The following is a 24,999-nucleotide window of genomic DNA, read 5'->3' on the forward strand; positions in this document are numbered from 1 at the left end:
AGGATATGCCCTACCTCAGTAAAATATGCTACTATATCTAAACATTCTAGACAACGGAGAGATACCCAACCAAACCCTTTGCGGAAATCTATGACATTGTCCCAGGTTCTTGAATCTGTATTTCTCAGTCATCTAGTTTCTGTTAAACAACAGATTACACTGACAAATTTATATACAGGTATTCAACATCTTGGCAATTTAACTCAGGATACCATAAACATCCTTGGAGGTCAAATGAAAGTCACTCGACAGTTGCTATCAGAAAACAGATTTGCCATAGATTACTTATTTGGTAAAAGAAGGAGGCTTATGTGTTGTTCTAAATTAAACCGCAGATGAACGCTGTTTAGTTTTTGATGGAGAAACCACGGACAACGAACTACAAGATATTGTGAACAGAATGTCTACCCTTAATTCTCAATTATGAGAGCAGCAGGAATTTTTAGATAAATTTTTTTTTGCTTCAATTTTTAATGCATTAGGTATTAAGTGGAGAGGTTTACTTGCATGGCTATTAATTGCCTTGAAATGGCTGCTCATGATTGTAATCGCTATTAGTTTATGCATTTGTATTCTTAAAGCTTGCTTTAATTGTATAATCAGTATGCGACATGTTGTAACCCATAAGGTTGCAATCCTACAGAGAGGCCCTCGGGAAGATCCTGCAGAGACGTCCAATTGCTAACTGAGTTTGTTGACCCAAAATCACAGGGTGGAGTGTGATGGCCAATTCTGCCCACCTGCCCCCCCCCCCTTTTCCTCTTTAGACAGGATGATGTGTGCCGACAGGATGCACACTGGCCCACCGCCACAAGCACAGAGAGGATGCTTAGAAAAGCACCTACTGTGCCTAAGTTGAAAAGCACTGACTGTGCCTAAAATCGAAAAAGCACTTGGCCTGCGGTTTGATTTTGGATCACAGTTGCAAGCAATTGCACGTAGGTAAAGCAACCTTTATCTAAAAAAGCTGACTTTAGGAACAGAGCTAATTGAGGCTCTCACTAGTGCGGTGACATCCTCCCGGCCAAGGATGCTTGACCGTATGACACTGCCAGTCGCTTTAATTGCAATTGTGTTATCTGTATTATCATCATTCTTATTACTATTAAATTACTATATACTCTTATCCATGACTATCTGAATAGAGTTAGATCTAACATAGCAACTATTAGTGCATACCTAGATACTTAATAAAACGTACATATATTGGTAACCTTAATACTCATTTGGCTTTATTCTCTTCCTATTGGGGCCAAATGGGTACTTTTCTTTTATCTCCTATTTCTAAATATTGTTCTGTGGACATTGGTTTGGTATTGGACATACTACTACTTTCAACAGTTCGGTGGAAGACAGCTGAGGCAGAATCGGGGGGTTGTACCTCGGAGGATAGCCCGGATCTGCTTCCTTGGCAGTCTGAACCTTTACCAATGCATAATCCCTCAGAGTAGTCAGGTTATGACACACACCACCAGTGCTGACGAAGCAAAAGGCAATGTCACACAGCAGCGGTGTTGGTCCCCTCCTCTCAAGTTCCTGAGAAAGCGTCCAGCACTTTTTAAACCTGGCCAGAGGGTTGCAGAGGCTTTTCTATCACTGCAGCAAAAGGAATTTTGTGGAGAAGAGATTCTCCAGTGTGGCACAATGTCCCAGCAAGTCCCAAACGAAGGCCAGGGAGATGCTACCCACCAAAACCAGCAAGAGCTAAATAACTGCCAGCTTGTCCCATCAGCAGCTGAAGAAGTGACAATGCTCCAAGGCAAAGGGCAGGACTGAGCCTGGCACTGGGGTGCCTCCAGTATTGCGAAGGGGCAGCACCCTGCCTATTCTGAACAGAAAGAGAAGGGAAGTTAATTTAATCAGCCAAAATGTAAGGTCATGCAGTTCCATTTATGCTGCCACAAAGAAGAATAGAGGCGCACCACCCACGTGGTGGCATAACAGCACTCGGCAGCATTCACAGCTGTATTTCTGCTCTATGCCCTCAGCTAGTTTACCACCCATACCTGAAACCACTCTGACCGAGACAGAACTCACACAGAGGAAGGACGGGCCACCAGGTGCATGCTAGTTCACAGCCTGGGAAGCCTCAGCCACAGCCGGGGCCACCACAAAGTTCCTCTCTAACAACTGCCAAGCCTGTGCCTCGGCACTCAGCAACAAAATGGAGCTGGGTGTGTTTCCCTGCCTCACAAGTGAGGATAAAAACATTGGACTTTGAAGGTCTCAAAAATTACGGTCAAACAAACAGACAAATAATATTAAGCTTTGCAAGCGTGCAGAGAGGAACTGCATTAATTTCACCTAGGGAACCCAGAAGCACCTCTGCACGCTGACCCACGCATCAGTCTCAGGGTCACCAGTGCCAAGACCTGTCCTCTTCCTCTTTTCCAAGTGAAAGGCTCCCTCTGACAAAGAGCCTGAATGTTGCAGACAGTCAATATTGCTATGCTTATTCCCTACAGACCCCTGCTAGGGGTTGGCAAGACCATCTTAACATTAAAAACAGGCGCTGGAAGTTTACAGTTTCTTTGAGAGGGGGAAAAGAAGAGCTATAATAATGCCTTTCAATGAGCTCTGCTGGACCAAACCCAGAACAGTCACAGAAAAAACCAAAAAGGATTAGAGAAAAAAGTTTGATGCCAAAGACTAAACGGCGAGAAGGCTTCTTGAGACTTGCCTGAAATTTGCTATGTCAGGAAAGCGGATAAGTGTCTAGCTGCCCCATCCTTCAAGCGCACTCAAAGAAATAACACATAAAGCCAAACTGCAACACTAATGCCTCTCCTCCGAGAGCTCACATACACAATCAAGTTAGCGTGGGTTACAGCTGCATGCACAGGCTGAGGCTGGCATGAGCCAAGCTGTCATCTCTTTTGCTGCAAAAGGAAGGGTTTCCTGCAACTGGCACTGCCTCGTGTGTCAGCTAATGGGTGCACACACACACAAAGTGAGCAGAGCTGCTATAGCAGGACGAGCCTTGTCTGGCGGGACAACCAAGAGGTACTGGGCATCCAGCTTTGGGCAGGGCAGCGTGATCAGATAGTGCCAGCAGGCAAGTTTCAACCCTTGAGCATCCCAAGCAGTAACAGCAACAAGACGGTAAGAGTAAATCCAGTCCCAGCTTCAATGTTTTTTCTGCGCAACCCTGGGACAGTATTTCAAAAGAAGATGCATTTATGTGCCTACAAAATGTCTCCTCTTAAGAGTCATCCTTTCTGCAGACAAAAACATTTTCCACGAGGTCTCTTCAGTGTTGTCTGTCTGATTGACAGCTTTGCAGACAGATGCTTCTCTCTGAATTACTAGCAGTGCTGCATAAGCTTTCTTTGTGATCTACAGGGGGGAGCAAAAAGGGCCAGGTCCATCTGCAACCAGCACTTTGCTGCAATGCCTATCAGGACAATTTACAAGAGTTGCATTTGGCAATTCCCTCCCCAACAACTTGAGAGCCTCCAGCCAGCTCCGGGGGAAGCCAGCGACAGGTTGGAGACCGAAGCACGAGCTCGAGAACTGCCTGTCGTGCCCGGCGCGTCAGCCAACTGCTCTGCACACAAGCAACCGGTTTGTTTTATCAGCCAGCACGTCGTTTGGTACCAGCCACAGCACGTACGTCCCAGCTGGAAGCTAGGGGATGTTACAAGGCTGGCTTAGGAGATGGGGGGAGGGATGGGAAATATTGGGGAGGTGAGCTCATAGGCAGCAGTATGGGGAGAAGTGGATTTACTGCGGTGGTGTGGGACAGAGGGGCTAGTGCACAAAGATGTAAAGGACCAGTCTTGATCTGTGCTGCTGCTCACAGAACAGCTTGTTTTATGGGAAACGTCTAAGAGGAATTAGGCTAAAACCCAACCAATTTCTTACGGACCACTGAATAACTGTCAGATGATGAGAGCTTTTGGCCACGACAAACTTGGGTTAAATTGGAACCACTGACTTAATGTTTCCATACCCCTTTGCAGAATAAAGGCACACAGCCTGTGCACTTGGTTGAGTCCTGTTCACCTACGACAATTTACTGTGCTACAGTTTCAGTGTTTGTGCAGCAGAGTTCACTACATTACAGGTTCTGTTGAAATGAAATTGACGTTGATTTATACTTCTTTGTGGAGCTAAAAAACACAGTTAATCCCCCCCATTTTTAATCTAAAATCCTGGAATACTACAGGGGAGCCAGGGCCAGCTCTACACTGCAAACTGGTCAATATTACAAACAGATGATAGAAAAAAACATATATATTTTACAGAGCCATAGCAACCAGAAGAGAACAATAAATCAGCCTGGGGTTGAAAAAAAAAATAAAGGCACAGTCAGGGAAAAACACATATGAATTACTGGGAGATTTTATTTGGCTTTAGTCATCCTACTGGGAAGAAATAAACACTATTTTATAAACAAGCTAGACAAGCTTCATTTGTATTCACGGAAGCAAGGAGTTTGGTTTGGGTTTGGGTTTTTTTTTCCCTTTTTACACACAGAAATTGGCCTGTGTCAAGAATGTTTGAAAACATGTTGGCAAGGAAAGAGTCACTGAGGCTACCACATTGAAGCTTTCTGGACTCCAGAAGATCTGAAGATGAGGCCTAGTGGTTACACCAGGGCAGCAGGTGTCAAGGTATCTGCTGGCTTAATGGCTGCAGGTCTGTGACCCCAGTCAAATCACTTAATCCCACTGAGTCCCATTTTCAGTGTAAAAGTTATACTGCCTGTCAAACGCAAAGTGCCTCCGTGGCTCAGACTAAACTAACTTGCATCAGATGAAAACTGCCGAATAAGAAGAGTGCATCTACACCTGCAGTCCTTACAACTCCTGTAATCACCCTTGTTTAAAAGAGGGGGAAACTGCAGCACGCAGAGCTGGCATAATGGCCCCAAACTGACGCACTGGGCCAACGTGCACATAGGCAGGAACAGTGTACATGCTTCCTCAAACTACAGACAAGCCATCAGACAATAATTGTTACCTGAAGAAAGTATGACATGTCAGAAATAACTAAGGAAGGCTAGACATACCTCATTTTGGGCTTGCTTTTCAGCCTGGCCGCCGAAGGCTCGCGCTGCCTCGGGCACTTGCACCCATCAGTCAGAACCATCCTCCCTTCCAGTAACTTTGGGAAATTGGCCCGTGGACTTGAATCATGACAGAGGACAGCAGCTCACAGATACTAAGTTCCTGCAGGTTTCACAGAAATAACTAAAGGACAAGAGAAGATATTTCATACTGTGTCCTCTGAAAAGGGAATCCCTCATCATGACAGCGCAGAGGGGGCAGACATGCCAAGAGAGGTGTTTGTGGGAAAAAAAACGCAACGCAACAAACCAGCTATAGCTAGTTTGGTCATTGTCTTGACACGTTGTTATCAACATGTATAACTCATCGTATACCTGCTGGAATTAGTTTTGTCCAATACACTTTTCAAAAGTGTAATAAATTTTCTAAGGAATAAATCATATAAGTAAGTTTCTCCTGAAGTAATCAGCTGAAATCTACATTAAATCACTACCCACAAATTGCATCTTGCATGCTTACTTCCTTTGCTTGTACATTTTGTTACTACTGTTTCGGAGCCCCCAAGACACAAACAGCTTCCTACTACTGACTAGTCAAAGGTTAAATATTAAAATTCAACTTTTAAATTAGCTGAGACTTCAAACTCACATTTAAGTATCATCTAGTGCACTAGTAATCAGGAGACTATGAAAAAAGACAAATTAGGTATTTATGGAACCATAGAATATTACATTTATAAGACCTGAAGAGGACACCTAGTCAACCAAGACATATTTATAACATAAAGGAGACTAAGAAGGCTCCTACTCTGCCCTCGCCTAAAGAAAGGATGAACTCTTCCTGACATGAAGAATAGTTTGACTTGTTCTCAAAGGTATGCAGCAATGAGGAATCTGCAACTATTCCAGTGCTTCACCGCACTTATAATTTGAAAGTTTTTCCTAATGACAAACCCTAAGCCTACCTTACAGAAATTTTAGTAGTGATAGGCCTCTCATATCCCCAGTAGGCACTCAAAAAATTTATGACTTTATTCCCTACAGCATCCTTTTGCATATTTGAAGACTGTTCGCACATCTTCCTTCCATCTTCTCTTCCCTAGACTAAACAAACATAAATCTTTTGATCATTCCTCCACAGGTCATATTTTCTGGAGCTTTGGGTCATTCTTATTGCTCTCCTCCAGACTCTCTCCAACTGGGATGCATCTGACGAAGTCTTTCGCCCAAAATGAGATACAATGCTCTTCCTTTCCCTTCAAGGTGTTGCCAGCAGTGTAGGACCAGCAGGACCCTATTATATGCAATACACAGAACACTTTATTTATACATCAGAATAATTTCACTTCTATCTCTCAGCAGAAACAGTGTGTTGGTTTAGGTATAGCTTATTGGTGATAGTAACTCCAAATCGTTTTCTTCTCCTTTCAGAACTGCTGGCTTTCACCAACTGGTAATTGTGCATTGGATTATTGCCATGTAAGCACAGGACCTCGCACTTTTTGCACCTCCCTGACCTTACTGCACATCCATACTTCAGACCATTTCCGCTATTTGCAAAGGTTGTTCTGAATTTCAGCCCTCTGCGCCATAGCACTTTGCTGTGTCTGCAGATTTCATCAGGATACTCTGCATTTCATCATCCTGGTCAATACCAAATTGCATGAGCTCTAGGACAGATTTTAGAGGAATCCAAACTCTACACATCTTTTGTGGTTGATGATTACACATTGACAAAACTCAGAGTCTAAATATCCAACCAGTATTGCATCCCTCGTTCTTCAGTTTTTATCAAGATCGCATTTCCTCAGCTTACTCACATACTTGTTGGAAGGGACAACGTCAAAAGTCTCACTAGTATCAAGGTAACTAACATTCACTGCTTCCCATGGTGCCTGTTACTTTGTCACGATTAGTTTGTTCTGATTTATTCTTGGATAAATCTATGTTGGAACATCCATTATTCCCTGGATGCCTTCTAGACAGTTTGTTCCTCCTACCAGTTTAAGACCTGAAGTCTGACTGACCAATTAGAAACCTCAGGTTTTTGTATTTTGGGGGTTTGTTTTGGTTTTGAGGGTTGGTGGGGTTTTTTTTTTGGGGGGGGGGGGGGGGGGGGGGGGGGGGGGGGGCGGGGCAGGGGGGCGTGAAGAACAGCATTTGCCATTTTCCAGCCTCCTGTAATGCTGCCTGTCCCCCCTGCAATGGCGGGGGCTCAGACTGCTTAGGCTGATGCGTTCTGGGGTAAATGTTACCAAGCTTAGCCAACTTGCAAACCTCTAACTAATTCATGGACATAGTCTTAATACTTCCGAAGCTAGTTTCACTAGCTAGTGCCTTACTACAATTCATGCATTGCGGAGAATATAACCATGACATATGCTATACCATTATCTTTAGACTCTACACATGACGAGTTTTTCCTGACACTTTCTCCAAACCTGCACCTTACAGCTGCAGCTGTTTTCTTTCAGGCCAAGAAACACAGAAGCAGCAAGAACTCATACACACAATGCATTTTTTTCCATGTTAAATCAATATATTGCCCTCATGATGTATAACAGGCAGGCCCTTGAAAACAACCTAACTTTACCTTAGAGAGAAAAAAAATGCAGATTTTAATTTCAGGAAAACACAAACCATAGCCTCTCTATACTGATCAAGTGTCGTAATACTGCAGTACCTAAAGAGTTAACAATTGTAATAAGCCCTGGGTAAGCTTTCTGTAGGAATAGTGTTTCTTCCTCTTCGTTTGAATTGAAGTATAAATTTGTTCTACCATGAGATATTCCCAGTATACCCACGAACCATGACAAGCTAAGGTCACTGAATTGTGCAAAGTTTCATTTTCAAGGTTTGCAGGTTTGGGTTTTTTTAAAACTAAAAATAACAGAGTTGGAATTTGTGGTCATGGTCAAACAGTGATAAAATTAAGAACAGATAAAGCCACAAATAAAATTTTTTGAGACTTGCAAGCTTGGTTTTGTTGAAGGAGGGGAAGTAGTGCCATTTAATCAAAAGCACAAAGCATCAAGTGTTTGTTACAGTGAACAGAGAAGCGAAGGCTCAAAGAGGTCTGAAATTCAATGCAGAAGACTGCTTTTCTAAAGCACAGCCACAGTGCAGGAGAGATGGAAACAAAGGAACGCAACATTCATTTGTCTAGAAGTGTTTGTTACAAAAATACATCACTTGCAATGAGACATGCTTTGCAATTGCAATACACAGTAATAATATTTAGGACAGCAGTAGCTGCTAGATGAGTCTTCAACTCAGTTATCACCATAGGAAAATGCTCAGGCTCAGCAGGAGTATAACTACACCTTACTCTCCCCCAACTTCAACCGGACCCAGCAAAGCACATCTATGATAAACAAAAAGTTGGCTTGCTATTCAAGAGATAAGAATTTAGCTCTTAGCACAGCTTTCAAAGTAAACAATCTTTTGACATGTGAAAGTGCTTGGAACCTATCCAGAAAGTTTCTGCCAGTTTTATTTCTTTTTTCGCTTCTTGTTCAGAGTGGATTCATAAGCATTACTTAAGTTGTTTCGGTTCATCAAATCTTTTTAAGGCTATTTTGGAGTATTAAAGAGACTCCACAGATTTTTTTTAAACAACTGAAGAGGATAACATTAAGGTACATACACCAGAGTAAAACAATGCTTATCATGGTTGCATTTGACAAATGCTCCAAGTGGCACAATCAGAAAGAACCTGAGCAAAAAGAAACCTTTCATCATGTAAAACAATGCTCTTGTGCCACAACCTGCCTAATGCCCAATGGGCTTCAGAAGAACCACCCCTTCAAATACTTCACAGTTTTAAAGTTTTGACATCTGACCAGAGAACTCCTGTAAAAGACCAAGGAAAAAAGACGATGGCAGAAGCTCACTTGGCTTTGCAGAGTGAGCATGTTAGACTGGGGGAAATCCCGTTAGGCAGAAAAAAACCCAACACTGCTGAGCACTGGGTTCCTGATTACGCAGGGGTGACGCAAGGGAGAACATGGGAATTACTCTGGAGACTGCCAGCCTGAGAGGGGGCAGCTCACGGGAGTAAAGCAAAGCAAAGCAGAACACGTCAGATGTAGCAGAAGGACTGGGGACTCTGCAGAGCAATGGAGTGAGCAAGTTTACACTAAATTAGAAAATGACTGCATCTAGCTATGGTCAACTGGTATTGCCCTGAGAGATCAAGAAGAAACATGATAGAGTCTGCCCCATTACAAGTCTTACTTTTAAATGCATCATCTTGTCAGGATTAACCTGACATCTATGATTAGCCAGAAGATTTTAGCCTGAGAAAGTTCTTATTCAAGAGAGACAAGTGATAAACAAATTTGTACTAAAATAGAACTAGAGCTTGATCACTTGCTGCAACAGCATACAGTTTCCTTTTATACAGGGCAAGGAACGGTTGGTAATACTCGGTGACAGCATACAGCTGCTTGCTGAAGGGCATGAAGCTGTATGGAAAAAAACCAAAAATCCAACTCTTCTGTGATATTTTAAGGGGCCTCTGGAGGTCTCTCGTCCAGCCTCCTATTTGAAGTGGAGCCACCACCAATGCTAGATCAGGGCCGTTGTAGCTTTGTTGAGCTAAGTCCTGAAACTTTTCAGAAACAGAGATCCACTACCTCTCTTATAAACTGTTCCCTGTCCTTTGCCACCCTCCTTGTGAGCAAGTTTTCCCCGAAGCCCTCCCAGAACCTCCCATACTACAACTCAGAGCTGTAGCCCCTTGTATTATCTAGGGCTTGACCCCACAATCCTATAACTACCCTCCCAACAGCTGTAGGCTCCCATTAGATCACCCTGCACCTTCTCTTCACAGGCTAAACCAGTGCTGCTCCCTCCAGCTCTCTCATAGCTGATGTGCTCTAGGACCCCGACCACCCTGGACTCTCTCCAGTTTTTCAGCATCTCTTAAATCGGGAGGCCCAAAACAGGACACAGTATTTTAAGTGAGGCCTCCCCAGTGCCATGCCAAAGAGGTAATAACTTCCCTCAATCTGCTGCTCATGCTCTTCCTAAGGTAACCCAGCATATGGTTTGCCTATTGCATGATGAGTATAGTGTTGGCTCATACTCAATTTCATATTCAAAGAAAGAAGTCAATTTATGATTCATACACTGGGTTTTTTAATAACGTAAATTGAGAGCTAAACACCCAGCGGCTAGAATCCATTAACATATATTTGAGCAGTGCCTTTAAAGAGTCATGGTGGATAGAAAGTCAAAACCAGCATGGATAAGCAGAGGATAATACTGGAGGCCCCTAGAAGTTCACATCAGACTGATAGAGTGGTTGTGCCCCTGCCTTTCTCGTCTAAAAACAGTTCATTGGCTTTGAAGTCAGAAAGATGAGTCTGCATTAGGGCAGGAAACCAAACAAGGAAAGTCTCTGCCCTGAGTGCCAGCTTAGTCACTGAGAAGTTTGTCCTAAAGTACCCTACCAAATCCCGTTTCACTCTGCAGACCTCCTCTCGCCCATGAAAAGGGTGAGACAAACAAGCAACTGCTATAGAGAAGCTGCTTAACGTGCAAATAGAAGGCACTGAAACTACTCTGTTAAAGAGACTGTTACAAGAACCTACGCTGGACTAGAAAATTTAGAAGGCTCCAAAAGGGGTCTTACATATAAGATAAGTTAACATATAACATGTTGTATGTTATTTTATATCCGAGGGAGACTTTAGACTTAGATGTTTTCTTCAGGTCCTGCAGTCAATACATAGAAAATGTGAGTGTGAATTCATCACTGCATGGTTAGTATCAAAAAGCTACTGTACAATACAATTTAGGCAGGATGGGAACCTCAAACAATGGCAAAAATGATGATAGTCACAGGGATTTAGACGCTTAAGAGTAGCAAAAATCAAGATAGAAAGGTGAGCCCAAATTTGGATGGCAACCGAGGAAGACAGCTACACAGCAAAGGTTACCAAAAAAAAAAAAAAAAAAAAAGCTTGTGTCATTTTAAACTGCTGTCCTCGTTTCGGCTGGGACAGAGTTAACTTTCTTTTTAGTAGCTGGTACAGTGCTGGGTTTTGGATTTAGTGTGAGAATGATGTTGATAACACTCTGAAGTTTTAGTTGTTGCTAAGTAGCGCTTATCTTAAGCCAAGGACTTTCCAGTTTCCCATGCTCTGCCAGCAAGCAGGTGTGCAAGAAGCTGGGAGGGAGCAGAGCCAGGGCAGCTGACCTGAACTAGCCAAAGGGGTATTCCATACCATGGAACGTCATGCCCAGTATATAAACAGGGGGGAGTTGGCCGGGAGGCGCGGACCGCAGCTCGGGAACTAACTGGGCATCGGTCAGCGGGTGGTGAGCAATTGCATTGTGCATCACTGTTCCCTCCCCCCCCTTCCTTTTTTTTGTTATATTCCTTTTCATTGCTATTATTATTATATTTCATTATTACTATTGTTAGTATTATATTTTACTTTAGTTATTAAACTGTTCTTATCTCAACCCACGAGTTTTACTTTTTTTTCTTTCCTTTCCTCCTCCTCACCCCACTGGTAGGGGGAGGGGGAAACGGCTGCGTGGTGCTTAGTTGCTGACTGGGGTTAAACCACGACAACTGCAACAAGAGACACTCCCAATATGAAGAGAAGTAATAATCTGTGCTGGCATTGGTCTCTACCAGTCAATATTTATTAAAAAATACCCCACAAGAGCTGCCACTGCCTCAGAGATTTGTCACAGAGGTTAGCAGAGCAATCCTGTTTTCATCCAGACCTTTCCCCTTTGACAGTCAGCCAGCTGACTGAAAACCAGCCATAGAATCAGAAGTTACTGAGCAATTTATTAACTAGTAGAGCAAGTACCAAACATTACAAATTCAATAATCATTGATTTAGAAGGTACTTTACCTGTAAAGGACCTCAAACTAGGTTAAAAAAAATTCTTCAAATATTTTCATTCAGATCTTGTGATGCTGGAGAGTGCCCTTCAAGTACATTATGCAGTCAACCATTCCACAAGTCTTCACGTGCCCACAATACAAACTAATATTCAATCTACTGGTATAAATAAAACCCTGAAACAGTAGTGCAAGAGGATGTTTTACAGGCACCCTGGTTCCCAGTTTTCTGGCAAGTCTCCATCCACATTAATGATTCTCAATTGTTAATTACTTAGCCCTCCCAGCCTTGGCATCCCTTATGACTTTTACATTTTCTCATCTCAGCAACTCCTTGTTTACATACGTTGCTGCTGCTCAACTGCAGAGACCATAGGAAGAGATTTGCTTGTGAAGGCACTGCAAGTTTTTTGGAAGTTACAGCCCTTCTGCTGAGAAGTGAGACCTTATCAGATGGGTGCTCCTCAGCCATTTCAAGATAAGCAAATGAGGTTTTTTTTATGGAGAGCAGGAGAAACCAACAATGCTGGAAAGCAATAACAAGCCACTGGGCAGGCTTCCTATGGTTACTAACTGTTCTTTATCTTCAGCTTTTCAATACTAGGGATTTGGAGTTACCTGAGCAGCAGTTGGGTTTTGTCCCCAGCAAGCTGGGCTGATGGAAGAAACACACTCTTTTGGGTTCCCACACAAAAATAACTCCCAAGATTTGATTGAGCGCCGGTGAGACAAGCGTCCCATCATGTTACAGATGTGGCCCTTCAGAACAAGAGCAGGAAAAAGCGAGGCAGCATATTTAACCCTGCAGTACCTGACTGGAAGACGTATCTGGCTAAGCCTTGCATTAACTCTGCTGGCCAGGTAGGTGGTGCCGACTCCCCCGTTTCTCTCTTTAGTCGAAAGGTCAGCTCAAATCCAAAACCACTTGGTCCATCTGTTCCCGTAAACCTGGAGGGAATGAAAAATAAAAAGTCACGACACACTTCTTGTAACTAGAGCAGGCTTCAAGATTAGGACCATGGCAAAAGGATGAATGTTTTCCTCATAGAAAAGATAAGCTTAGAAATTCTCTTATTTCAGTCTACTCTAGCTCGAATGGCATAACATTGTTAGGTTAGCTGATGTAATACAATTTCAAAGATAGCTACCATAGTAGTGTTTTCAGTCAGAATAATGCAGCCTTGGAATCATGACTTCTTTCCTGGGACCGGTGAGATTTTCAGCAACCTGAATTTGTTTTTAAAACATCATTGTAAGTTTTGCACTGATAGCTAAATGGGAACACCAAAGAAAGTGCATAACAGAAAATAACATTATTCCACCCTTGTGAATTCAAATTTCTATACACTGAGAACTGGAATGCAACTAAAGTACTGGGTAGTAGGTTTCTGGGTTGAAACAGCTGAATACTTTGATGTACAGCATACAATTTCTGCATTGCGAATGGTCAGCAGGGGAAAGGGAAACAAGAAGATGCAGGCAGAAAGTTAATAACCTCTCACACAATGCACTAATTCTTATTTTGCTCCAACATATGCCTGCACACGTTCTTCTTGTATATCTAGGAGGACAACAGTGTAAAAGCATTGAATATGACAACTACTGTTCAAGAAGCAGTAGCTTGGACATTTCCCCATTTGACAGAGATAGGTGCCAATTTATTTAGTTTGGTCAGATAGGGTCTACCCAGGAGAATAAAGTCATAATCGAAGTATCAAGGCTATAACAAAAAGGAGTAAATAAAGGATACCCCATACTACTCTCTGCTTCAACAAAACTAGTCCTTGAGAATCCCTTTTTAAAATATTTATAGATATGGGAAATTCCCTGTTCCAAGTCCCCAACAGCTAAAAATGCCACATTTGCCTGTGGAAAATGAGAAACCTCAAGGACAAATACATAAGCTTGCAAACTTGAAAGCAAGTTGGGGACATCCGTGTCCTTTTTACCACTGTCATCGCACTCCTCGCTCGTTTGCTGTGGCTGTTCCACAAAGGCAGAGGAAAGAAGGAAGGGTTTACATTGAGCATAAAGAGACCTTACAGAAGCTTTCATAAACCAGTATCATTCTGCAAGTTCAAATCTCCAACACCTGCAGCCATTGGCAAATTCTCTGGAGAAACTTTTCTAATGTCTTGGTACCTTGCTGGCACATACAAAAGATACAATGCACAAAGCATTAAGATTGTACTACTACTAAAAACAGTCAAACAGAGCAGTAAGGAAAGTAATGAGAGCACTTTCCACTTGAAAAACACAGCTCACCAGCAGTGCAGTGACCAGCTCCAAGTGTTGGAAGGACTGTCCCAACAGTAAGGAGTTTGGTTTGAAGCAGGAACGCTTTATAGTTACCCTGCCTAATGACAAGTGTTAAAACTGATCAGACTTAAGCATCGATGCAACTCCTTCATCATGCAATGTAACTTAATTTGAGGATTCTTCAAGGAAAGTTTGATTGTAGTAGACTTTCAAATGATGTAATGGAAGTAGTTAAGAAACGTACCCAAGGACAGAACTAGACTATGGGACAGCCCAAAAAGATAACAACAGCAATTACAATACAGCAGTCCAAAAGTGCCTCAGCTTTACAGTAACACAACGATCTGAAATAGAGCGTGTGCAGGAATGAAACCTCAAAGTTAGTATTTTGTATCTGCGCGTGGCCTCAGGTACGTAAACTGAAAGCTGCAGCACAGCATTAAGTTCCTGTACTAACAGATCAGAATATTTCACATAGTTTGGTTTATGCCTTGGTTCTGCTGAACCCTGCAGTTTTGAGTGAAAGCTTCTTTTAAACACCCCTAAAATGCTAAGGAGAAAGAAAAAAAAAAAAAATCTGTGACTGAAAACAAGCGAGTAGGTATTGAAAGTCAGTCAGACATCTGCAATAAAGGGGAGTAAACAATATAGCAAATAAAGACTTTATTTCATTAGTATAAAAATATACAAGCATGTCCATTTTTGTTTCTCTCCACATTATCCTCAACAAAGAATTTGAGAATTATATACTACGGCAGTAAATTCTCTATGAACAGAGCAGAAAACGCATTTCAGAATGGTCAACTGGTACATATAAAACCTCTTTTAGGGAACAAGTGTACCTTTAAGCAACAAGTCAAGTAATTACATTTGGTTCTTAAACAAAGCAAGAGCTTACTGAATAACCAGCCAACCAGGGAGTGGAATCTGGATGTGCAGTGAAACCTGTGTTCTGCAATCACGCATGCAGGTCTACCAAAAAGATTGGTACAGGATGGTGATAGCCTCACAAATGCAAAGTTGTACTTTGTACATTCAGCACCCATGTAGTGTTTTATTAGTTTCACACATCAGTTAGCAAAGGCAAACCAGAAATATTTCTTAAAGGGAGAAACAAAAACACTTCACAGTGGATAGTTTTCAAGGATTGATTCCAGGAAAAAGCATACACCAGAAACTGAAACACATTATGAATGGGTCAATTTTAAGAAATATCAAAGTTAACAAAAAGCCTTCAGGGTGATCTTTCACAGTTAAAATTTTTGGAAAGCAAGATGGCTCCCTATTGAATTTCCTTCTTTCAAGGCATGTTGTGAAACAACACAGCTTTACTTCTATCTAATACACATCGAGCCAGAGTTCAGTGGGTATTTTTTTTTTAACCCCACAGATCTCTCTCCTTCCCAGAAATAACCGTTTAAGAGAAGACCACACATGCTTTATATTGATCCATATGCAAGTTACTGAGTAACAGAAGTGTTCAGGTGAATATCCATCAAATTTAAAGCAAGATGAGCATTTAGGAGAACATTGCTGGTCAGCAACATACCAGTAGTTGCAAAGCAGTAAAACTGACAGGCAACGTTACTTACATTATTTTTTTGTATGATAATGAAAGAGACTCTAAAACAGAGAAGAACTACTAGAAAATAAATAGAATAAAAGATAAGGAAATGAGCAGTAAGTTACTTCCATTCTAAGATTTAAAAAAATCCTTGAAGAATCAAAAGATGTATCTTCTAAAAAACACTCAAAAAAATGCAGCAGCATACAATGTTCCTAATTCTCAAATTCTTAAATTAACAGTTAAATCTTAGAAAAAATCCTACTTGCATGTAAGAGATTTGTATTTAAAGATTAGATTTAAAATGGTTTTGAATAGTTAATGGTCACAGGTTGCTGAAAATACACTGCTTTGTTACAGTGAGAATTTAAATACATGCAATTCACCTGTATTGTGCAGCTGTTCCGAGGTAACAGTCTATAAAGTAGAAGTCTTTTATCGGTTTAATTTTAGGTTGGTAATTTGTTTTTGAAGAAATTGTGACACATGTGGCTTTAAAAGCTTGCAATTATTTCAGAAATCCTTTATGTTTAATTCAGACAAGTCTTTCATAGGAAGAAATATTAATATTCAGAATGTAATTAGGATAGTCATTTTCGGTTAGCATTTTTGCCAAAGCTTTTGCTTTTATTCTTCAAAAAAAGTCTTGTATTTCAAAGTAAGTTGAATGCGGTTTCAACAGCTGCCATAAAATTTCTCTCAATGAACAATGGACCATAATCCAGGACCAGAGCTCCTGGCCAAGGTTCAGAGGATGTACATGAGAATGGAGGCAGACGTGAGCTTCATAAACTAAATAAACCTATAACCCTGCCACATGCCTCTGACCCTTGGTCTAACGAAAATCACAGAGAAGAATCCAGTAGCTGAGTTATGCAGCTTCGCTTCTCTTATGGAAGTCCTTTTCACTAGGGAGCGAGTGCTTACACCAGCCCCAACTCCAAAATTTGTGAGGATAAGGATGCATCAGTCCGCTGGTGGAGAGGCAAGTAGCAGCCACAGCCAACAAAAGCATGGGAAATGAATTTGCCCAGTAAGAAGCCCAAGACCTCCAGATACACGTGCTGTATGAATGGAAGACCAAGCAAGTGGCTTTTTATCCCTCACAAGGATAAAGAGACTCCTCCCTTATGTCTGGGCTGTAAGCAGCTGTTCATTCCCCCAAATCATGTGTCCATTTTTGTTCAAGGCCTTAGCAACAAAACAAAAGATGCACCTATCATAATCAAGAAACCCATCCATGACTGGGGAGCAAATAAAGTGAGATTCCCCATAAACAAGTTAATTTATACCAAGATGTTCCATTACTTCCATGTGGAAACACTGGATTCCCACAGCAGCCTCCTCCTTGTAGGGTACATCCCCACTGCTTGGGGGTTTTCTTAGGAGGCTGCCGAGGAACTGGACAAAAAAGGATCACACCTTGCAGGCTTGTAGATGTTCAAACTCATGCTCCTTCCCACAAGTTCCCAATTTTCACCAAACTTCCAGAAAAGTCAACCACCTTCAGCCAGCCACGGTCAACCAACAAGCTAAAAAAAAAAAAATTAGTTCCAGAGGAGACAGACTGAACAAGCCTCATTTCCATAGAAAACTGGGTGGAGGGGTAAGGATAACCCACAGATGGAAGAAGTCCTGCTAAAGCACACAGAAGCCAGGTTTGCTCATGACCTCTTCCATTGCCCCCGCAAGTTCACTGCCCCTCACACCTGTACTAACTTGTTCCCTTCCAAGCAGGCAGCAAAGCGTCGGCAGCAGGTTAGCCTGACCCTGACTCCTGTGTCAACTGCGGAGGTAACATGTTTTCATTACACGCTCTTTGTTCTACAGAAGCAAGATTCTGGCACTATTTGGGGTTGGTTTCTTTGTGAGCAAGGGAGGTGGGGACTGGGGTGGTGGTTTTGTGGTGGGTTTTTTTTGGTTGTGGTTTGGTTGGTTGTTTTGTTGTTTTTTTTAAATCTGAAGGTGACCAATTCAGACTACAGCCCATTTAGAACAAAGGTTTTGGAGCTCAGTTCAGCATCTCAACACTGAAGTGCTTTGCAGGTCATTCCTTCGGCAAAACTATTACAATGCAGCAGTCCAAAAGCGCCTCAGCTTTACAGTAACACAACATCTGAAAAGGAGCGTGTGCAGGAAGAAAACCTCAAAATTAGTATTTTGTATCTGTGCATGGCCTCAGGTACATAAACTGAAAGCTGCAACACAGCATTAAGTTTCTGTACTAACAGATCTGAATATTTCACGTAGTTTGGTTTATGCCTTGGTTCTGCTGAACCCTGCAGTTTTGAGTGAGAGTTTCTTTTAAACACTCCTAAAATGCCGGGGGGGAGCAGAAATCCATATTTTGCCCCAAAACTAGAGATACTAACTATAAAGAGACAGCATGGACATCATATTGTGCCCGCCACTGCTTTGCCCCCTCCAACACAAGGGCGTATCACCTTTATAGCCAACCCAATTGCGAAGCAGCTGGCTAAATTTTCACAAAAACAAACACTGATGGAGAAATTCTTGGCTTGCTGCAATGCCCACTGGCACACATCAGATAGTTTTATATTATGACTACAGCAGTAATGGAAGGCTCTGGTATCTGCCAAGTCAAATCCAGCCCTATATTTAATATTAAAACCTTATTTTGTCGCATGAACAAAAATAAACCTTTTGAAAGCCAAGGTCATATATTACATGCCATTCTTTGGGTTAAAACTCCCTTTATCTGTTCAGCAAATCAGCTCAGCAGAACAGACCACATTGCAGCACTGTGCATATGCTGAAGGAGTCTGGCTTGTTCCTTTAATGAGGTAAGAGTTTCACTTATCATGATATTTAGTTCCAGCAAAAGAATCCAAAGAAATAGAGGCCCCTTTATTTACAGAGCCATGCGGCCGGGCCCCCCGAGCCCCCCACCACCCCACGCTCTGCCAGGCCCTCTCCTGAAGCCACACACAGAGAACTGAAAAGCTGCTCCCCTCTGCAGCAGAGTACCCAGGGCGTTTTTCACATCAAATAACCCAGCTTAAGAGGATCAAAAGCCAAACTAGCCCTTTGCTTTAAAAGCAGCTCTGAAAACCAGAGGCTTTTCAGTTTAAATCAAAGCTATTTGCCAAAGCATTTTCATTCTCACTTTTGCTAGGGGAACGAGAGAAGGTTTGCTTCGCTGCAGTGCAACATGGCTGTATTTCTGAAATTCTGCTTTTGAAAACTACACAGCTCTGGACAAGGAGCAGAGTGTACTAGGTGTTTATTTTTTGAGAGTTTAAGAGCATGTGTATATAAATATACTAGGTGAACCAATCCCTGAAAATGGGAGTTTACGTAAGGAAATGCTGGCCCTTCACTACGATTATTTCATCCAGGGAACAACAAGAAAGCTCTTTCAGGGTATTTGGGGATAGTTAGGACTGCATTTTCAGAAGTCACGGCTCCACTCCCATAAACCAGGTCTCTTCTGGGAAGCAAGGGCAGGCTCACAGTACTCTGGACTGACTTGTCCCAGCTTCAGTTTTCAGCTCCATCACAACTCCTTTTGTGAAGCCACTTAAGATGCCTCTTGCTTCAACTCCCTAATTGCATTTCCCCACATCTTCTACAAAGACAAAGCTTCCTGCTCTGCCGCTGGTGAGCTACTCCGATACCATTTTGAAGGCTGCAGAAATACAGTATCACTACATTTCTAAGCCTGGCATCAGGAGGAGCTGCTATTTCCATCAGAAAGCAGTTTTAATTCTACCCCTCCACTCCCCCATCCCCCCCATCCTCCCCCCCCAAAAAAGAAGCCACAGTAATTGTCAATCCATAGCTTTCAGTACTCCAGATCAGCCTATCAGGACATTTTAGAAGTTTGAGGAGGCAGTTAAACCAAGCTGATGGGCAGTGCCCACCACTCTGCTTGACGAGACTGAAGTACTTCAAGGCCCAACTCTCACTAGTGTTTTAAGACTGCATAGCTAGTAAGCATCCCAGAAGATTTTTCTATTAGCTAACAAAGATATTACTATTAGCAACACAGAGGACTGGTGTACCAAAAAGCATCAGGGTACTCAATGACTGACTTCACAAGTCCTCCCCGAGAAAAATCAAGACATATACCATTTCCCTTTCACTGCCCACATCTGCTTACAAACAAGCAACACAAAGGGTGGTCTCCTGCCTAAAACCCAAGGAGAAGCCTTCAGCAGCCTGTTACAGCCATTGAGTTGAACACCTTAGTGTCTCTATCTCCCGGGAAGGACATCAGGCAAGAGCTGATGTTCCCCAAACAAGATTATGCAGAGAGTCAGTCTTCTGAATTCGAGCTCCAGGTGCATTACACAACGTCTTCCCACTATAAGCAAATGACTCAGATTTCAGAGCTTCAGGAAAAGACAAAGAATAAAAGTGACCCTACCTAGTGCTTCCAGCATCTTGTCTAACAGGAAATGGTTGTTTTTACTGCAACTGCAAAACTGTCAAATAATATAAAAGTCTCATCCGAGAGCCCTGACGGCATGCTGGGATGCTCCTGTGAAGCAATTTCATAAGAAAATAGGCACAGCAACCCCCCTACATGAAAGGCTTAAAAAGTATCCAGAAAAGTTATTTCGGCCAAACCCCACCTGCTTACTTGCATATTCTCCTGGATTGTCTCCTGGCATTGAAAAAAGCATCAATTTTAAAGAAAAACACATAAAAACATCTGAGAGAAGCAGGGGGTGGTTATCTGGACATCAGATGGTTATCTTTTCAGAGCACTTGACAGGAAATTCCACGAGCTCTCGCCACCCCAAACCTTCGTGCAGGGTCTTACTGGACTCCTTTCTAGCTTCATTTAGAAAAAGCTTCATGCGTAAGCAGGGCAAATACAAATGCGAAAAGAACACATGCTCAAAGATTTCTGTTCATGTAAAATCAAGGTGGAAAAACGGTGCTCGAGACATCAGTCTATGGCTATGCCCAAAGCTGTTGCTTAGAGCTTGCTCTTGCAGTAAGCCATCAGTCAAATGGAAAATCTTTCTAGAAACAGCAACTTAAATTGTTTTAGAGAATTATTCCAACATCTATATCCAAACAGATGCAGAGGCACTCGTTCTGCAGTTATTTGGAGGTGGGTTTCTCAGCTTTCCGAAATACTCATGTAGGATGTGCTTAGAAAACTTACACTGAGATAGATCTGAGCAAAATTTGTGAAACGATTTGTGCTGGCCAGTATGAAAACAGAACTGTGCTTCAGTGAGCTACCATTCAGTGAGTGAAGTGCTGTTACGGGGCTGAGGGGAAAGAGGAGACTTCGGTTTAAGTTTCACTCACACATACACAACATTGATTTCACACATTTTACTGTTCAGCTTCTTCAAAACTCAGCTGGTGACCATCTCGCCCCTGAAGCCTGGAGATGCACAGTTTTAGGTTTTATTTTTAAAAACTTGTTTCTGTAAATAATGAATGTTGATACAACACATAAATTGATTTTTCCTCTAAACCTTCAGACTACAGACTCAAGTCAACCTTACTCCTAACTCTGCAGACATAACTGTCTTATGAGAGATAGTGTCACTTAAACTACACGATAATACAGTAAGGGTTACCAGCAGCTTTAGACACAAGCAGCATGGGAATTGTTGTGTGCATTTTGTAGACCTGACAGACTGGCCACTTTTTAGACACCTAAATCAGTCAGGCATGTGAGAGAAGCACTTGGCACACAAGTGTCATTAAAATGCATCCACACCACAGTCACCTACATCCCGTGAGGAAAGGCTGGGCGCTGGGTTTGTTCAGCCTTAATAAAAGAAGGATAAAAGGAGGGGGGGATCTTATTGCTCAACTACCTGTTGGGAGGGTGAAGGGAAGACAGAGCCAAACCTTTCTCAGAGATGCACAGCAAAATGGCAAAGGTCGATTCCAGTTACATATATCTGGAAATCTTTTTCACATGATAGTGATCAAACCCTGGAACAGGATCCAGGGAGGCTGTCGAAGTTGGCCCTCTGAGCAGGCATCAACTGGAAACTTTCAGAGGTCCCTTCCAACCCAAGTGATCCTATGAAGCATCACGGCCAAGAACACAGGTATGAACTTTTACTACTGGTACCCTGTGTCCAAAACCAAGCTGGCAGGACCCACAGCTGATAATTCACGAACACATGAGTTAAACTTGTTTTGACAGAAGTGGTTACTATACTCAGCTCCTTCCCAGCCACATGGGAAACAGCTCCTGAACTATGCTCTCTCCAGCCTAGCATGTTAAAGTAAACCACCATCAGTTTTCAGGTCACTTTAATGTGCTGGGCTGCAAGTTAAGGCAATTTATAGGGGTTGCTTCTTGGAGGTTCAGCTGTCCATGCCATGAAAGTAGTAGCATCTGGAAGAAGGACAGGATCCCGCTTAGCTGCTGGAGGTTAATCCCTTTGAGCTCTAGAGGCTTGGAAGCATTATCGTCTCATTCTGGAGAGCGCCAACACACAGTCATACATGTAAGGATAGTGCACATAGATTAAGGGCAAAAGGCTGTAAAGGCCCTGTCGGTGCCAAAGGGATCTATCTGCTTCATTATTAACATTAAGTCAAGAAACTTAAGAATACTCTCAAAGTCCTAAAACAGCATCCGAGTGACCCAAGTTTGAATGTCTTGTCTGTTACAAGTTTCCCATCCTCCTCAACAAGTTACTTAGGAATTTGATTCTCACATGTAAAATAATGATATTTCCCCGCTTCAAAGAGTAATGTGGCACACTCATCATATACGAAATGCTTATATACTCCATCTATCAAGGTCATAAAAGCTGGGAAATTAACTCCACATTCTGCACAGCATGGACAAATACTGAACACGGGAAATGACTAAAACAACAAAATATGAAACAGGAGGTTGCATGGGATGTGTCACTCTCTACCCCAGCAAAAGATGTCCACATGAGGGCAGTTCACTCTTCATTTTCTCTGTTTTATGGTACATGGATGTAGCTATACCAGTAGATGATGGTTTGATCTCCCATTACAGTCATAACTAAACTGACAAGACCAAACCATTTCATCTTCATGATTCCCAAAACACATACTAAAAAAACCCCCACAAACCTATGTGAAATCAAGTGACTAGAGGACTGGCCATGCTTTTCAGCTTGGGGGCTCACACATTTCTCCATGAAGCCACCCAGGCTTCCCACCTCACGGCCAGCAGAACCCATCCCAACGCAGCTGAGGTGTCCCTGAGAGCAGGTTCTCAACCACCACCTGCAGCATGCTGCAAGCACAGCTAGCACCACAAGTGAGGCTGCGCTTCTTAGCGCCGCAGGGAAAGTGCAAACAGTCTCACTGCAATGGCCCGGGGAAGTTGCAGCAGAGTTGCATCATCTTAATGCCCACTGAAAGGATCTGGAAAGAATAGCTAGGAGTACAATAAGGATTTACTATTGCACTCACAGAACAAGGGGCAGGGAACTAGTGAAAAAGAAAACAACTTATCAAGATCTGTAATTTAACATTTTACTTAAGCTGCCTATTTATGCTGCACTTCAGAGCTACTTATCCTTCATTTCTACAAGGTCCAGCAGAACAGTGCTCTCATTTGGCCTGAGCTGGAGTTAATTCTGCAAACACAGCATGCAGTCACTGCGCTATACACTGCGCTAGGGAAGACAACCTTTCATCTGCACACAGATCCCACTTCATATTGGGACTGAATCCTTAGCTCCGATACACTGGTCTTTGCATAGCCTGCAGGGAATGGTAATACATCTCCAAAACTTCACCTAAGGGCTCAGCTGCAACCTCATCAGGCAAGAGAACATAAGCAAAGGGCCGGTTCAAGCCAGCATGGCTGGGAAGGATGGTGTTGCTGTGCTTGGTGAGCAGCTGGGAAAAGGGCACCGACTTTGCTTGCAGCGTCTGCTGGCTCCTTCCTAGCTCCTACTGTGGAAAGTTCTGCAGCTGCTGGGAGGAACCCATTCGCATAACAAAAGCGGCTTTCAAAAGCAGTATGGGAGGGTGGAAAGAATAAGAGAAAAACCCAAAGCCAGAAGCTACACTGACAGCTACAGTTAGTTTTTTCCAGCATCGCCTAAAAGTCTCAGGCGAGGATCAGGGCTCCAACATGTTACATAGAATATAAACACTGGTGTCTCCCATTACTCTCCTGCTGGCTAAAGAACATACGTTAAAAAAAAAAAAAAAAAAGCAAGAACCAACTTTAGCACACCTTCGAGCACATTTTTAGGACTCTCATACAATTACGTTCTCAGCTGTGCAATAAATGAGCTTGAGGCATAAAAGGTATTTAGGAGCTTTTTAGGAGCCTGAACTCCAGCAGATTTCAAGCGGGGTTTAGGCACCCGAGTGTCCTGCTGGATCTGGGATTCAATCCCTGATCTTTCACTTCATTAGCTGTGGAAATCAAGACAATACTTCCTTACTTGCTGAGCTGTTACATAGTCTCACTTCACTGTAAAAGGTGCACTCAGAAACATACTGATGAGCACCATAAGAGATCTTAACCAATTAAACAGGCAGGGAAAGGCCCTTGGAGTTCGAGCCATAATTCCAGGGAAAAGAAAGCACCAGACTGCTGGTGAAAGACTCCCAAAAGGGAAACACGAGACAGCTGCAATGAAAAGTCTACTTTTTTTTTTTTTTTTTTTTTTTAAATCTGCCTTTAAGTGTTAAGCTTCTCCTGCAAGACTATCGTTCCTTTGAAGCACTGGAAACTTTCAGAGGTAGGAATCATAGGCTAATATTTTTGATCTATAGAAATAAACACCTGGCTTGTGAATGTTACACGGACTCCATCCGTCGTAAGACAAAATCCAAAAGGATAAAATAAATCTTGGCCTCTTTAAATCAAACAAAAGAGGAAAGAAAGCATCATTCCCTCCCTTCCTTTCAGTAGGTCCAGGCTTACCCCTAAAGATTTTAATAGTGGCAAAATAGTTTTGCCTCTCAGCCAAACCACTTCAGTTATGGAAACTGCAAAATGGCTCAGCTTCTGTTACAAACAGGAGGAAAGTTGGAAGAGAGATGTCAACTTACAGCATATTTCAGTACTGCTTACTTTTTAGCGCAGTAAGCACAAACACACTCCTCACGTTCCTGACCACTTTAGGAGGAATAACCTACCCAGTAAAACATTGAGTTCAGCGTAGAGCTCATCACAGCCGCTCTGTTACAGAAAATCCCCCATCCATCTCTCAATACTAAATTCTTTGCTTTTCTGCTTAATGTTACTCTTCTGGGTAAAAAAGAATTCAAGGCCCAGAGACATATTATTTTTGCGTAATAAAGTTATACATATGGATTCAACTTAGCTAGGAAATGTCAACT

The 24,999-nt window shown here is 42.4% G+C and overlaps 1 protein-coding gene across 2 annotated transcripts in view; it reads right to left on the reverse strand.

Moving 5' to 3' along the window:
- SUFU (SUFU negative regulator of hedgehog signaling) overlaps positions 1 to 24,999 on the reverse strand; it is a 106,386-nt gene that overhangs the window by 65,021 nt on the left and 16,366 nt on the right. For both annotated transcript variants that reach the window (XM_050898581.1, XM_050898579.1), the window contains exon 3: positions 12,691 to 12,827. In XM_050898581.1, coding sequence (XP_050754538.1) covers positions 12,691 to 12,827 — 137 coding nt within the window. The remainder of the gene's footprint in view (positions 1 to 12,690; positions 12,828 to 24,999) is intronic.

Source organism: Gymnogyps californianus, chromosome 6, assembly GCF_018139145.2.
Source record: "Gymnogyps californianus isolate 813 chromosome 6, ASM1813914v2, whole genome shotgun sequence".
Classification (NCBI taxonomy): domain Eukaryota; kingdom Metazoa; phylum Chordata; class Aves; order Accipitriformes; family Cathartidae; genus Gymnogyps; species Gymnogyps californianus.